Source organism: Monodelphis domestica, chromosome 2 (genome assembly GCF_027887165.1).
Source record: "Monodelphis domestica isolate mMonDom1 chromosome 2, mMonDom1.pri, whole genome shotgun sequence".
Taxonomy (NCBI): domain Eukaryota; kingdom Metazoa; phylum Chordata; class Mammalia; order Didelphimorphia; family Didelphidae; genus Monodelphis; species Monodelphis domestica.
In genome coordinates this window covers 495,803,309-495,816,834 of record NC_077228.1, presented here as the reverse complement: position 1 = coordinate 495,816,834, position 13,526 = coordinate 495,803,309, and the positions used below count along the sequence as shown (strand labels likewise).

The 13,526-nt window shown below is 37.7% G+C and overlaps 1 protein-coding gene across 2 annotated transcripts in view; it reads right to left on the bottom strand.

Annotated features, from left to right (window-relative positions):
* Positions 1-13,526, bottom strand: part of RPRD2 (regulation of nuclear pre-mRNA domain containing 2) — a 78,401-nt gene that overhangs the window by 13,425 nt on the left and 51,450 nt on the right. The window contains exons 3-8 of one of the 2 annotated variants that reach the window (XM_056819336.1): positions 11,286-11,386; positions 10,300-10,377; positions 8,734-8,786; positions 7,749-7,875; positions 4,297-4,472; positions 3,613-3,895 (exon numbers count right to left, since the gene is read on the bottom strand). In XM_056819336.1, coding sequence (XP_056675314.1) covers positions 3,613-3,895; positions 4,297-4,472; positions 7,749-7,875; positions 8,734-8,786; positions 10,300-10,377; positions 11,286-11,386 — 818 coding nt within the window. The remainder of the gene's footprint in view (positions 1-3,612; positions 3,896-4,296; positions 4,473-7,748; positions 7,876-8,733; positions 8,787-10,299; positions 10,378-11,285; positions 11,387-13,526) is intronic. The other variant, XM_056819337.1, reaches the window with a different exon arrangement.

Here is a 13,526-nt window from a genome sequence, read left to right as displayed (position 1 = left end):
TTAAGAAATTATTGGTAGCTTGGGGGAGAGCAAGTTTCAGTTGAGCAGATTGCAGAGGATCTAACAAAGAAAACAAGAAGACAGGGAGGAGTGAAGAAAGTTTGTTCTGGTTCCCCCCTCAAGCACTTTTTACTTTTTAAAACCCTCCTAATTAAATTTAGATATTAAAATAATTATACCCAGACTTCACTGGGAATGAAGACTATGTGGCCCAGTAAAATACAAACTACTCATAACAGAAATAATGTCTGAGAAGTAGTACAATATAATGGCCTTGCAGTGTCACCCCAGCAGCTAAGCTTTTGAAAAAGCATTCAAGGGGCATTTAGGTAGCACAGTAGCTAGAGAACCAGGTCTGGGTTTGGTAGGACCTGGGTTCAAATTGGGTCTTAGATACTTTCTAGTTGTGTTCCCTTGAGCAAGTCACTTAAGCCCCTCTGCCTAGCCCTTACTGCTCTACTACCTTCGGAATCCAAATTTAATATCAATTCTAAGATAGAAGATAAGGGTTATAAAAAAAATCATTCAGTAAACAATCAATCTGTTCTCCCCCCCCCCCCCCAATTTTAACCTCTTTATTTAACTCTGACACTCTTCTATTTGTTCATAACTTCCTATCATTCCACTTTTTCCTATGCCAACCACTCTTTTTTTTTAAATCTTATAATATTTTATTTGATCATTTCCAAGCATTATTCATTAAAGACAAAGATAATTTTCTCCCCCCCCCCCCCCCCGCCCAGTAGATTCCACTGGGTATCACATATGTCTTGATTCAAACCCACTGCCATGTTGTTAGTATTTGCATTAGAGTGTTCATTTAGAGTCTCTCGTCTGTCATGTTCCCTCAACCGCTGTAGTCAGGCAGTTGCTTTTCCTCGGTGTTTCTACTCCCACAGTTTATCCTCTGCTTATGAATAGTGTTTTTTCTCCTAGATCCCTGCAGATTGTTCAGGGACATTACACCGCCACTAATGGAGAAGTCCATTATGTTCGATTATACCACAGTGTGTTTGTCTCTGTGTACAATGTTCTCCTGGTTCTGCTCCTCTCGCTCTGCATCACTTCCTGGAGGTTGTTCCAGTCTCCATGGAATTCCTCCACCTTATTATTCCTTTTAGCACAATAGTATTCCATCACCAACATATACCACAATTTGTTCAGTCATTCCCCAATTGATGGGCATCCCCTCGTTTTCCAGTTTTTGGCCAAAACAAAGAGCGCAGCTATGAATATTCTTGTACAAGTCTTTTTGTCCATTATCTCTTTGGGGTACAAACCCAGCAGTGCTATGGCTGGATCAAAGGGCAGACATTCTTTTATCGCCCTTTGGGCATAGTTCCAAATCGCCCTCTAGAATGATGGGATCAATTCACAACTCCACCAGCAATGAATTAATGTCCCTACTTTGCCACATCCCCTCCAGCATTCATTACTTTCCTTTGCTGTTATGTTAGCCAATCTGCTAGGTGTGAGGTGATACCTCAGAGTTGTTTTGATTTGCATCTCTCTGATTATAAGAGATTTAGAACACTTCTTCATGTGCTTGTTAATAGTTTTGATTTCTTTATCTGAGAACTGCCTATCCATTTCCCTTGCCCATTTATCAATTGGAGAATGGCTTGATTTTTTGTACAATTGATTTAGCTCTTTATAAATTTGAGTAATTAAATCTTTGTCAGAGGTTTCTATGAAGATTTTTTCCCAATTTGTTGTTTTCCTTCTGATTTTAGTTACATTGGTTTTGTTTGTACTAAAGCCTTTTAATTTGATGTAGTCAAAATTATTTATTTTACATTTTGTGATTCTTTCTATGTCTTGCTTGGTTTTAAAGCCTTTCCCCTCCCAAAGGTCTGACATGTATACTATTCTGTGTTTACCCAATTTACTTATGGTTTCCTTCTTTATGTTTAAGTCATTCACCCATTTTGAATTTATCTTGGTGTAGGGTGTGAGGTGTTGATCCAAACCTAATCTCTCCCACACGGTCTTCCAGTTTTCCCAGCAGTTTTTGTCGAATATTGGATTTTTGTCCCAAAAGCTGGGATCTTTGGGTTTATCGTATACTGTCTTGCTGAGGTCGCTTTCCCCCAGTCTATTCCACTGATCTTCCTTTCTGTCTCTTAGCCAGTACCAAATTGTTTTGATGACTGCTGCTTTGTAATATAGTTTAAGGTCTGGGACTGCAAGGCCCTCATCATTAGTGTTTTTTTTTTCATTATTTCCCTGGATATCCTTGATCTTTTGTTATTCCAGATGAATTTTGTTATGGTTTTTTCTAAATCAGTAAAGAAATATTTTGGGAGTTAAATGGGTATGGCACTAAATAGATAAATAAGTTTGGGTAGGAGGGTCATTTTTATTATGTTAGCTCGTCCTACCCATGAGCAGTTAATGTTTTTCCAATTGCTCAAGTCTAGTTTTAGTTGTGTGGAGAGTGTTTTGTAGTTATGTTCATATAGTTCCTGTGTTTGTCTCGGGAGATAGATTCCTAAGTATTTTATTTTGTCTAAGGTGATTTTGAATGGGATTTCTCTTTCTAGTTTTTGCTGCTGAGCTGTGTTGGAGATATATAGAAAAGCTGATGACTTATGTGGGTTTATTTTGTATCCTGCAACTTTGCTAAAGTTGTTGATTATTTCAATTAGCTTTTTGGTTGAATCTCTAGGATTCTTTAAGTAGACCATCATGTCATCTGCAAAGAGTGATAACTTGGTCTCCTCCTTGCCTATTTTGATGCCTTCAATTTCTTTTTCTTCTCTAATTGCTACTGCTAGTGTTTCTAGTACAATGTCGAATAGTAGAGGTGATAATGGGCATCCTTGTTTCACTCCTGATCTTATTGGGAATGTATCTAGTTTATCCCCATTGCAGATGATATTAGCTGATGGTTTTAGATATATACTGTTTATTATTTTTAGGAACGACCCTTCTATTCCTATGCTTTCTAGAATTTTTAATAGGAATGGGTGTTGTATTTTATCAAAGGCTTTGAGATAATCATGTGGTTCTTGTTGGTTTGCTTGTTGATGTGGTCAATTATGTGGATGGTTTTCCTAATGATGAACCAGCCCTGCATCCCTGGTATAAATCCTACTTGATCATGGTGGATGACCCTTCTGATCACTTGCTGGAGTCTTTTTGCTAGTATCCTATTTAAGATTTTTGCATCTATATTCAATTAGGGAGATTGGTCTATAGTTTTCTTTCTCTGTTTTTGACCTGCCTGGTTTTGGAATCAGTACCATGTTTGTGTCATAAAAGGAGTTTGGTAGAATTCCCTCTTTGCTTATTATGTCAAATAGTTTGTATAGTATTGGGATTAACTGTTTTCTGAATGTTTGATAGAATTCACTGGTGAATCCATCAGGCCCCAATCTGTTAGATCTTAAGAGAGACTAAGAAAGACATCTTTAGATAGTGTCTTTCCTTTCCCAACTTCTTAAGATGAGGTATCTACAAAGACTGTCTATGAGTAATCTACTACAGAAGAATAAACTATTCTTCCTCTAAGTCTAAATGTTGTAGAAAAGAAGCATAGTCTTTCTCCCTTTGGAACATTAAGAGCAAAATGAGATGCCTAAGGCATGTGCTTATCCCATATGGACATACCAATGATTTTTGATGTATCGTCTTCCACATCAGAGAGTTCCATGTCCTCTACATCTCGGTTATCTGTAGCAGGTTCGGGTGTAGCTGATTTTTCACTCTCTGCAGCTGGTGACTGGGACTCCTCTCCTCCCATTCCTTGGAAAGGAGACTCAGAACCAGTTGGAGAGGGAGCATCCATGCTTGGTGAAGGGACTGGAGATTCTTCAGGGTCAGGTAGGGTTGACTTGAGCTGATCCAGTTTCTTCTTTAAATTGTTTACCCTGTTAGCAAAGGTTTTATATGCCTGAAAGAGAGGGAGAGAACCATTCATTTTTCTAAGGAAAGAACTAAGGGTTACCATTTTGATTTGGCTCAAATTAACCAAGCATGTATATGATACATAGTACTGTGTACTATGTTGAATAGGTGGACTATATTGAATATGAGCATAAAGTAAGAAAAGATACTATCTTTTCTACCAAGAAATTTCCAGTGTTTTTTTTTTTTGAACAGTAAATTCTAGTCAGCATGGGGTAATTTCTACAAAGAACCCAGGGAGTTTCCCATGATGATAGGCTATCAGGCAGTTGCTAGTAGTTACAGGTCATCATTACTTTCTGCAAAGTACCAAAGTGATGGTAATCCCACAAGACAAATACCCAATTACCCACAAAGGTATTACCCCTGGGAGGCTTAATCACTTACATTGGCCACCACTTTGACTTCCTTGTATTGAGCTTCATAGAAAATTCCAGCATTCTCTAGTGCCTCTGTCAGCGAGGGTCCATTTTTCACCTGTTTATCTAAGCCATTCACAAATTCTTCCAGCTTGGAGCTTGCTTCTTCAAATTCTTTGGAAAACTTTTTCCCACCAGTTTTATCTTAAATGATAGAAGCATTCATATTAGGAATTTGAAAGCTAAACCTAGAATAAATTATAAATTTATAGAGGGCTAAAACTATTTATCTATTTTTATATTTTTCTCTATACTCACTAAAATGCCCTGTATTATGTAGACACTTAAAAAATCTTTGCAGAAGAAATAAAAACACTGATGAATAAGTCTTTTTTTGAAAAATCCAGAACTCTTGTTCCAGAGTGTGACCTACAGTGTAGTACTACAAGCTAACAACTCAAAAAACTACCAATTCCTCAGACTGCCAAAAACACTCAAACCATTTGGCTGGGGTGGGGGTGTGTCTCCTAAGAAAACACCTGTTATTGTAATTAAAATGTGGCAAAAGCTTATTTTCTCAAGAAACTCAATGCCAATGCTACCTAACAAAAGAAGTTACACCCCAAATTTTTATACTCTCATCAAAGCTTTGAAAGTCAATTCAGCTAGGATATAAGTGTTAGATAATTTTCAAAGATGAAACCCTAAATTCTGTCATCTGCCAGCATAAAAAAAATCAGATAATACGTCACACAGTAGCGTGTATGTAACAAGTGTCTGCTGCTCTGTAGTTAGGTCAATGCCCCATATCTCTTAGAGGAAGAAGAATGACTTGTAAGTTAGAACTAGAACCAAAAAATGAGAAAAAGATGGCAATGAGGTAACCTGGGTTACAGCTTTTTCCACAACCCTGTGAAGCATGTAGAAGAAGCATGTCTCTTTTAAGATAAGGAAGCCCAGAACAAAAGTAAGATAAAGTGAAATCTGTGTCATACTAAAAATATTACAGGCATCATATCTAAAAAACCCTCTTACTAACCTAATCCAGATAAGGCATGTACCTTGAATTATTTATTCAGCTGGTGAATTTACATAATCTCTTGCCTATTACCTTTTTGTGATCAATGATATATTTTTTAAGACATCTCCCTGGGAATAAAGGTACATACATCTTCTAGTTAGGGAATAGGGAGAAAACAACTGACTGATGCAGGCCTCATTATTTAGTATCATTAGATGCTCAAAGGAGTTGATCTCCACTAAGATCTAAAAATAACCTCAAGAAGCAAAGCTTTCTAACTAACCTCATTTTATGGAAATGGAACCTGAGGTCCAGAGTTTAAGTGACTTGTTCCAAGTCAAAGGGGGCAGGAAGTAACTGAGCTAGGACTTAAAACTTCAAACCTGTGCTTTCTCCACTTCTCTTGGCTGCCTGCACACTGCCCATTGAACTCTAACCATCTGAACAAAGTCTAACAAACAAAATCAAATAAAGTTAAAAAACTATAGCAGAAGAATTGAGAAGGCAAATGAAGTTTTATTTACCATTTATATTTATAAAATCTCAATTTGGGAAGTTAGTACCAAGAACAGCCTATTTTTCAGAAACACAGAAGAAAATTCTTTATCTCTTTAAAAATTATTACCGCTGTTAAGAAAATCACTCTACTTAAAACAAAGCAAGTTTATGCAAAAATAAAAAAGATAAACCCAATATTGGAAAAAGCTATGGAGAAACACACTTTTAAACACATTTAACTCAAGACGTCAAAATAGTTTTTTTTTTTTTTAAACCCTTACCTTCCGTCTTGGAGTCAATACTGTGTATTGGCTCCAAGGCAGAAGAGTGGTAAGGGCTAGGCAATGGGGGTCAAGTGACTTGCCCAGGGTCACACAGCTGGGAAGTGTCTGAGGTCAGATTTGAACCTAGGACCTCCCGTCTCTAGGGCTAGCTCTCAACACACTGAGCTACCCAGCTGCCCCCAAGATGTCAAAATAGTTTAAGAAAACTAATAATGTTTAATAAGTTATAAAAAAAGATCATGATCACTTTGACCTAATAATCCCACCACTAAAATGGGAGGAACTCTAGGAGGAAAAAGAAAAAGCACAACCTATAGTACAAACATACTTATGTTCTGCCATTTAGACCAACATATGCGAATTGTATGCATAAATATGGAAAACAAAGATAAGACAACCCTAAAAAAAAACAAAGAAAGTGTGTACACTGATTATACCTTTCTGTTGGCTATTTCCCTATTATCTATAAACATGTCCATGTCTCCTCCATTCTCAAAAAACTCTCATTTGATCCTTACATCCCTAATAACTACTATCCTGTCTCTTTTCCCTTTGGTGGCTAAACTCCCTGAGAAGTCTGTCAGTGATAGATGCATTCACTTCCTTTCCTTCCACTCTTCTTAACTCTGTAGTCCGCCTTCTGACTTTATCATTCAACTGAAATAGCGCTCTCTAAACTTACCAATGATTTCTTAATACCAAATCCTCTTCTCAATGTTCATCTTTTTTTGACACTGCCATCACTCTCTTCTCTCTTGGTTTTTGTGACAGTACATTCTACTGGTTCTTCTTATGTGGCCACTTTTGTCTCTTTTGCTGGATCTTAATCCACATCACATCTACTAACAATGGGGGTCCCACAGAGCTTGTCCTGGGTCCTCTTCTCTTTTCCCTCTATATGATTTTCCTTCATGATATTATATTCTCTCATGGATTCAATTAACAGATGACTCTCAGATCTATTTGACAAGCCATAAGTCCTCTCTCCCTCCACACCCTAATCTCCAATGGCCTCTTGGACATCTCAAACTCGGTATGTCTAAAACTTAAGTTCATTAACTTTTCTCCCTCTTCTAAACTTCCCTCTTACTGTTGAGGATACCAGCATCTCCCTATGACTTAGGTCTACAACCCAGGGACCTTTCCTTACTCCTTTCACTCTCATCACACATATCTAATTTAGTGGACAAGTCCTATAAATGTGACTTTTGTAACATCTCTTATATATGCTCTATTCTCTCCTGACATTGCCAGCACTCTGGTGCAAGTAAATATCTCATGCCTGGATTATATCATAGTCTGTTGGTTGGTCTCCCTGTCTCATCTCTCCAGTCCATCTTCCCCCTCAGTTGCCAAATTAATCATGTTAAAGCACAAATCTGATCATATCAACCTCCTCCCCCTAATTCAAAACTTCAGTGACTGGCTCACTGTTACCTCCATTATCAAATATAAAATTCTCTGACTTTTAAAGCCCTTTAAAACTTCCTCACCTCCTTTCCTCTCCCCAATATATCTATATCTGGAGATATCTATGTAGTCTCTCTCTCTCTCTCTCTCTCTCTCTCTCTCTCTCTCTCTCTCTCTCTCTCTCTCTCTCTCTCTCTCTCTCTCTCTCTCTCTCTCTCTCTGTGTTGAATCAATGTGCAATAAAAGACTTTAAGAAGGCAATTTTACCTTTTAAGCACTTGAGTGTCTCTGTACTGCACACATCTACTCTCATAGTGGCCAGCTGCTTCTCCTTCAGTTCAATCTGGTCTTCAGAACGCTTATACAGCAGAAGTTCATCAATGAGAGCCTGGGACTGAACACAGCCACCACAGGGTTAAGCACATTACACACTATGCAAGTACACATCTGTCTGATTGCTCTATATCATACTCTTTTCTAATCTAATATGACAAAAGTTTAACAAATCTATGAAGGAAATAGCTCTAACATTCCTTATCTAAAAATTCAGGGGCTTCTACGAAGATTATTAAATACAATTCTCAAGAAAAAAAGATTTTCCTTTTTAAAAACACTAATCAATGGGTTAACGACTAGAGGGCATGGAAGTCTATGATTTGGATTATTAGTAAGCAAAATGTTGTTTTTATCAACATTCCATTATTTTAAAATTCCCAAACATGCAAATTCTATTTTAGCAGGTTTTTATAGAAAAGGGAATGTCTTAGGATGGGAGGAGGGGGACCACTTGGAAGGGTTAAAGGGAAGGGTAGGGTCAGACCAGACCTGTGATCTCATCTGTGTTGAGGAATCCCAGTGAGGAAACTTCTTCTACCAATGTAGAATAGCCCCTCTCTACAATTTACAGCAGGAGAGTTGCCTGGGGCACTTGGAGATTAAGTGATTTGCCAAGAAATGTACAGAAGATGTGTCAGGAACAGAACTTGAACTTGGGTCTTCCTGACTCTTTAGCCTGCTCTCTGTTCACTTTCCCATGCTGCCTTACTCCTCAGTTATCAGAAATTTAACATGTCACTCTCTAGGCAATATATACCTTGGAAGTAGGTTCTCACTCAAAATAAAAGAATACATTAATAAAAATCAAACCATAGAATCCCACTGATTTACCTCTCCAGTACATGTAAAATGGTTATTAAAATATGATTAATGTACAATATGCTGCTTTGGCAAGTTTCACTATTTTATAACTTACTCGAAATTCGGCGACTATCTTAGACTTGAGGGCAGCTTTAGGGTTGGTGGATGCTGTTGGAATCAAGCAAACAAAATGAATTTAGAAGTCAAGGAAATATAAAGAGTTTTACCTGGAATTCAGAAAAAAAAATCTTCTTTTCTAAATTCCACAAGACATATAAAGAGTTTATTCTCTGAATTTATGTCAAGCATGCATTTGCATATCACTTATGTTGTGCCATTATTTTAAACATTAGGGATTAGGCAAAAGGCAAAAAGAGAAATACTCCCCAGATTAGAAATTTTGGCACTTTTAATGTGTCTAAAGAGAAAAACACACACTCTATTATTCAATTAGCCTCAGCCCACTTACCTCCAAAATAATCCCTGGATATCCCACAATTTCTGAAATAACTAAGTGGCAGAATGTAGCTGTCCTATTCAATACTACCTATTAGAAGGCTCTGTCCCTCCAGTCAATTAATTTTAAATAATGGTTGAAAAACATCCTTTCCAGATGTCCCCTTCTCTAACTCTAAATCTTTAGCCCTGGGCACTTTTGCTGCTAATTTAATAGTGGTAGCAAGCAGAAAAAGTTCTAAGGATATTTCTGTGGTTGATATTTTGCTGAAATGTTGGCTCACTGTTACCAATATGCAAATTATGGACAAAATTATGCCAGAGGTCTCCTTTATTCATAATGAATATTGTATAGCTGCTGGAGCAAAACCATCTTATTTTGCTTTAACTATTCTAAAACCCTTACCTTCCATCTTAGAATATATAGAAGAGCAGTAAGGGCTAGGCAATAGGGGTTAAGGGACTTGCCCAGGACCACACAGATAGGAAGTGTCTGAGGCCACATTTGAATCCAGGATCTCCCATCTCTGGACCTGGCACTCAATCCACTGAGACACCTTGCTTAAACTACTGGTTCCCACCATTAACTTGATTCCCTACAAAATTTTAAGCCTATAAGCAATGTTTCTCTGATCTGGCCCATATATCACCTACCATATGGGCAGTTTAATTCATTCTCTTACTTTCTTGTTGGGGAAGCTTTCATGAAACATGGTAAACATAAGAGCAGCTCCAGTCAGAGAATAAGCTTCTGGCCAAGATTGAGGCCCATGCCTACTCTGGTAGAGGGTGTCCCCCAAATCTGAGAGGTTTCATGGCTCCCCAAGGAAATGCTTCTTAATCCCTATTCTCTTTCAGTTCTGTTGTTTAATGCCAGTTGCCTCTAATCTCATCTATCTTTGAACCTGAAAATAAGCCTGAGCACTACTATAATGAGATTATTTTCTTCTTTTCTTTTTAAAGGATCCCCACCCTGCCCCAAACTACTCTTGAATCTTGGTGTACTTAAGCCTTTTGATGTATTTTCATTGCTTAAAAGTGGTTTTCTAGCAGCAACTCCTTGGGGCCTTCTAAGAGTATGCCAGTGGGAGTTTCCCAGGCCCAGACAACAGGCTTGCCCATGGTTTATGCCAGGTGTGTTGCCAAATGGTTTACATTTTCTTCTGCTCCACAAAAAAGGAGGTAATTTTACATTAGTTGAGATAGTTCACTTTTGTTTCCTTACTTTGTGATTTCTTCCACAGCTTATTCGGTTGTTTGTTCAGATTTTCTTTCAGCTGCTTCTGAGTTTTGAAAGTGGTACCTGGAAAACATTTCAGTTGCTGCAGCCTGGCATTACGGGAAGCTGCTCTGACTCTCCACTTCAGTTTTGCCAAAGTTGCAGCACGATAAAAGGAAATCCAAGATTGCTCGTGTTTTCTTTCTTTTTGTTTTTTTCTTTCTCTCTCAAAAATACTCCCCCAAATCTAAGAAGCTGCCACATAATACAAAAAATTTTCTAAACTCAATGAAATTAGTAATCAAGAATAATGAGTCAAGATGTAAAAAATTCCCTCTTAATGGAGTTATGATTAGAAATTCAAAAATTTCTTAGAAAATATTTCTATTTTTAAAACTAAGTTTTTGTATAATTGCTGGTCAGTGTCAAATCACTGGTTTCTTTACATTCAATAACTTATTTGTAATCAACTAATTCATAGGAAGAAAGTAAATGGAGATTTCTCTACTTCATGTCAAGACAGTTTTAATGTAAATGCTCATTACTTATTTTAGTATATAAACAAATCAAAGGTATCTGAGGAATGACAATGTATGTTTATGAACAATGAGAACTAGAACCCTTGTCCTTTAATTCAATAATAGGTGACAGAGGAAGAGCAGAATGAGATTGGTAACATAAACACTGAGCAGCAAATATCTTCTATTTTGGCAGTATGAAATCTGCTCTAACTTGCATTATACTAACAAAAGCAGAAGACTAATTTGTCATTTTCCTATGTTTTTATTTCATATATTTTCCCCTGCTAATTATGATACTGATGCACTCCACTTTAGTTGTGTTTTTCCTAGAAGCCCATAGTTAACTTATTTAGGAACCAAAAAAATTATTTTTGTATAAAGACCATTTGGAGGTATCCTACCCATACCCCTTTAAAAAGCAAGGAAAAAAGGTAAAGAAACTGAGATGCAAAAATTTAAGAAAATACTTACTCAAAGCTTCTTTTAGTATCACAATTGTTTCTTCGGGATATACATTTCTCTCTTCCCAGATTTTAAAAATTCGTTCTATGGACTTAGAGACAGATGGATCCCTAATTGGAGAAAAGAAAAAAAGATACATATTATAGTTTTATGTTCCAAAACAGTATTCCAAAAATAAAGTTGTCATGCTAGTAATGAAACATTTATGTTTCATGATTAAAAAATTAACTATTAACATTTCTCTCTGCAGAACCTGCACGTTCAAATAAAAAAAAAAGTTCTATTAAAAAAACTTTCTTAATGCATAGGTATACTTTTCAGATTGATTCTCTAAACCACCCTTCTCAGTTTCTATTCTTTTTTTTTTTTTTTAAATTAAAACCCTTACCTTCCATCTTGGAGTCAATATTGTGTATTGGCTCCAAGGCAGAAGAGTGGTATGGGTTAGTAGTAATGGAGGTCAAGTGACTTGCCCAGGGTCCAGGACCTCCCATCTCTAGGCCTGGCTCTCAATCCACTGAGCTACCCAGCTGCCCCCTCTCAGTTTCTATTCTAAACCTCTTGTCAAGCCACCTCTCCTACCCTATTCCTCTCTTTCTGAGCAGATAACCACAGCAAGGACTACACAGAAAAAAAACTGAGACCATACATCCTGAGCTTCCCTTTATCTCTAATTCTATTCTTCAAATGATCTCAACATTATCCCAAACCCTCTCCTCCTATGCTCTAGGCCAGGGGCCCCCAAACTGCAGCCCCCCCCGAGGCCATTTATACGGCCCCCACTGCACTTCTGGAAGGGGCACCTCTTTCTTTGGTGGTCAGTGAGAGAAGCACTGTATGTGGCGGTGCGGCAAAGCTCAGCATCACTCACACACAGAACTACTTCCAGTGACATATTCCTTTGCATGGTGCCTTGTCCTGAGAGTAACTGAAAGAGAATGAGGTGCCACGCAAAGGACTATGTGGCTGCACAATGGAAGACGTCAGCAAGGTGAGAGGCGATCTGGAGGAGGGGATTCCGAACTGTGTATACTGCTGCCCTGTATATTGGTGGCGGTGATGGGCCTGTGCAAGGTGTGATAGGCCCATCACAGCCAGTGCTGCAGCCTCCACTATCCCACCAGCGGTATACAGATTTGTTCATATTTTTTTTTGTAGTCCAGTCCTCCAACGGTCTGAGGGACAGTGAACTGGCCCCCTATGTAAAAAGTTTGGGGACCCCTGCTCTAGGCTCTGAGGAAAAAATGGCTATTCTTATAAACTTAGCAACTTAATGTCCTTAATAATGTCTTTCTTAGCAACTCTGGTGGATCATTTCATCATCCCTTTGATTTCCTCAATTAAGGTCTCCTGATTCCTACTGCTTGCAAATATATCAAGATCTTGCCCTCCCATCCTTAAAAAAAACTAAATTTGATCCCTTGCAATCTTCTTCTTATCTTAGTATTTATCAAGTATCTACTACATGCCAATCAATGTAAGTACTGTAGATACAAAGAAAGACAAAAAACACTACCTGTTCTTGAGGCAGAGGGGAAGACAATATGCAAACAACTATGTATAAACAAAACATATAGGGGATAAACAAGATTTTTATCAAGAGGAAGAGTCTAGCACTAAAGGGGATTAGAAAAAGCTTCTTGTAAAAAGTGGGATTTTATCTGAGACTTAAAGGAACCTCATCTCTCCAAAGTTCCTAATGATCTCTTCACAAACCTAGCTTTTTCTCAATCTTCATCCGTGACCTCTTTAAGGGAGCATTAAACATAGTTGACTGTTTCCTTCCTCCACCTTGACCCTTGTTCCTGAGTCTTTCTGCTCTCTACTGTCTCTCTTGCTAACTAATCTAGTTATTCCATTCTCAGTCTTCTTGGCTGGATCATTACTTAATCTTTATCCTACATTTATCTGCATATATTACCATAAATATGCTTGGGGAGTTTTTCTCTGTCTCTACCCTCTCTTGAAGTCTTTGTTACCAAAAATGTTTTCAACTCTCATCTCTTATGTGCAGAACCCTCATATTTATATATTAAATCCAAGTCTCTTTCCTAATCTTGTCTTGCATCACTAACTAGCAACTATCTCTAAATATCCCTTAAGCACCTTCAAACTCAGCATATTCAAAACAGAACTCATGACCTTTTCCCCTCAACCCCGTCCTTCTATTGATCCAAATTCAAGAGTGATTTAACCTTTATCTTTCTTATCCAACTAGCTGCTAAGTCCTGTTAATTCTACTTCTATAAC